General features: G+C 45.6%; 1 protein-coding gene across 1 annotated transcript; it reads right to left on the bottom strand.

The window, feature by feature from the left end:
* Positions 1 to 53: 53 nt before the first annotated feature.
* On the bottom strand, positions 54 to 1,387 carry LOC109954064 (SLAIN motif-containing protein 1-like). The gene is made up of 3 exons (XM_020589484.1): positions 1,300 to 1,387; positions 537 to 686; positions 54 to 417 (listed from the first exon to the last, which is right to left on the bottom strand). The coding sequence occupies exons 2-3, from the start codon at positions 667 to 669 to the stop codon at positions 119 to 121; spliced, it is 432 nt and encodes a 143-aa protein (XP_020445140.1). The 5' UTR covers positions 670 to 686; positions 1,300 to 1,387; the 3' UTR covers positions 54 to 118.

Genomic DNA, 1,387 nt, shown 5'->3' with positions numbered 1-1,387 from the left:
AGTAGCAGAAAACAGAAATACTCAAGTCTCATGACTTGGGGCGGTGCTGGAGGGTCTGTTGTTCCAGACACATAGCTGAAGTTGTAAGGAGTGAAATACATTTGTGCAAAACTAGGATTTACCTTCGCGCCGGTTGGACTCCCTTGCTGCGGTAGGTGGAGCTTGTAGAGCCCACAAAGGAGGCTGGGCGGGGCAGACTGCTGCGAGGAATGGTTCCACCGGCCAGTTTACTGAGCAGGGGGATGCCACTGCCGACCCCAGTGGCACTCCCGCTGCTGCTCAAAGACGGGAGGAGGGTTGAGGTTGGTGTGGAGGCTGAGCGCTTGATGGTGGGACTGACGTAGGCGGTGGCCTTCAGTGGTTGCCGTGACAAGGCAGAGAAGTTCCCCACACTCTGGATCCTGTTCTGCAGCTGGCCTGGGGAGGGCATAACAAATGTACAAGCAGCAAAGAAGCCAACAATTAATGAACAGCTCCTTAAAGTTTATGGCAGAATTTTATGGACAGAACTTGAAAGAAGAGAATTTCAATCTTACTGGAGGGCTGTGGTTGAGCAAGTCCACAAGAAGAATCAAAACTCAGACTATTACGAAGCAAAGAAGGAGAAGCGCCGAAATTAGTTGGCACGGGCACACTAGGCATGCTGGGGGCTCGGACTAGGTTAGGCATGCTCCTCCTCAGCTTATCTAACAAACACCCACACAAAAACAAATGTATTAAGTGTAAACCTCCACTCTGCCAGACTTTCACTTATAAAGGCCTGTATTACTGAATCAAAACAGGTTCAAGAACAGAAACCTAGTCCAAAGACACAAATAAATACAATGCAGGATTATAATACCATTAGAAATAAGTTGATATTTTGTCACAGAGTCATGTCTGTCCTTTTCTTATGCCTTCATCCCTTAAGAGGGCACAGAAAGCTGATCTCCTTTACTCTACAGTGGTTAGCAGCTGCCTCAATCACAGATACACCACTAACTCTAATCCCATTAAACTCTCTCTTATCTCCTCCTCGTGATGGAAACGCATGCTGGTCTTAGAGCTTTAGGTCCATACGTACGACAGGATTATGCCAAGTCATTATGTTATTGTTAGAAATTCAATTCTCACTGTCATAAAGAATTCAGAGGGAGTAATTTCATGTACAGTATGGCGGTCAAATGACCCTACCTTTACCTTGCTTTTTAGGGCCTCTAACACAAGTGCTAAAGAGCTATTGTTCTTAAATACAATGTGGATATAGAAACATTTCTCTGCCGTGCAAACATTGTCTCATCATTTTGTTGACTATGATACTTTTATATCACAGTTCAGCTCAGGAGGCAGAGCAGGTCATCTTATAACTGGAGAGTTGGTGGTTCGATTCCCAGCTTTTCCGGTCCAC

The sequence above is a fragment of the Monopterus albus genome, unplaced genomic scaffold (genome assembly GCF_001952655.1).
Source record: "Monopterus albus unplaced genomic scaffold, M_albus_1.0 scaffold2892.1, whole genome shotgun sequence".
Taxonomy (NCBI): domain Eukaryota; kingdom Metazoa; phylum Chordata; class Actinopteri; order Synbranchiformes; family Synbranchidae; genus Monopterus; species Monopterus albus.
This window is presented reverse-complemented; position numbering and strand designations above follow the sequence as displayed.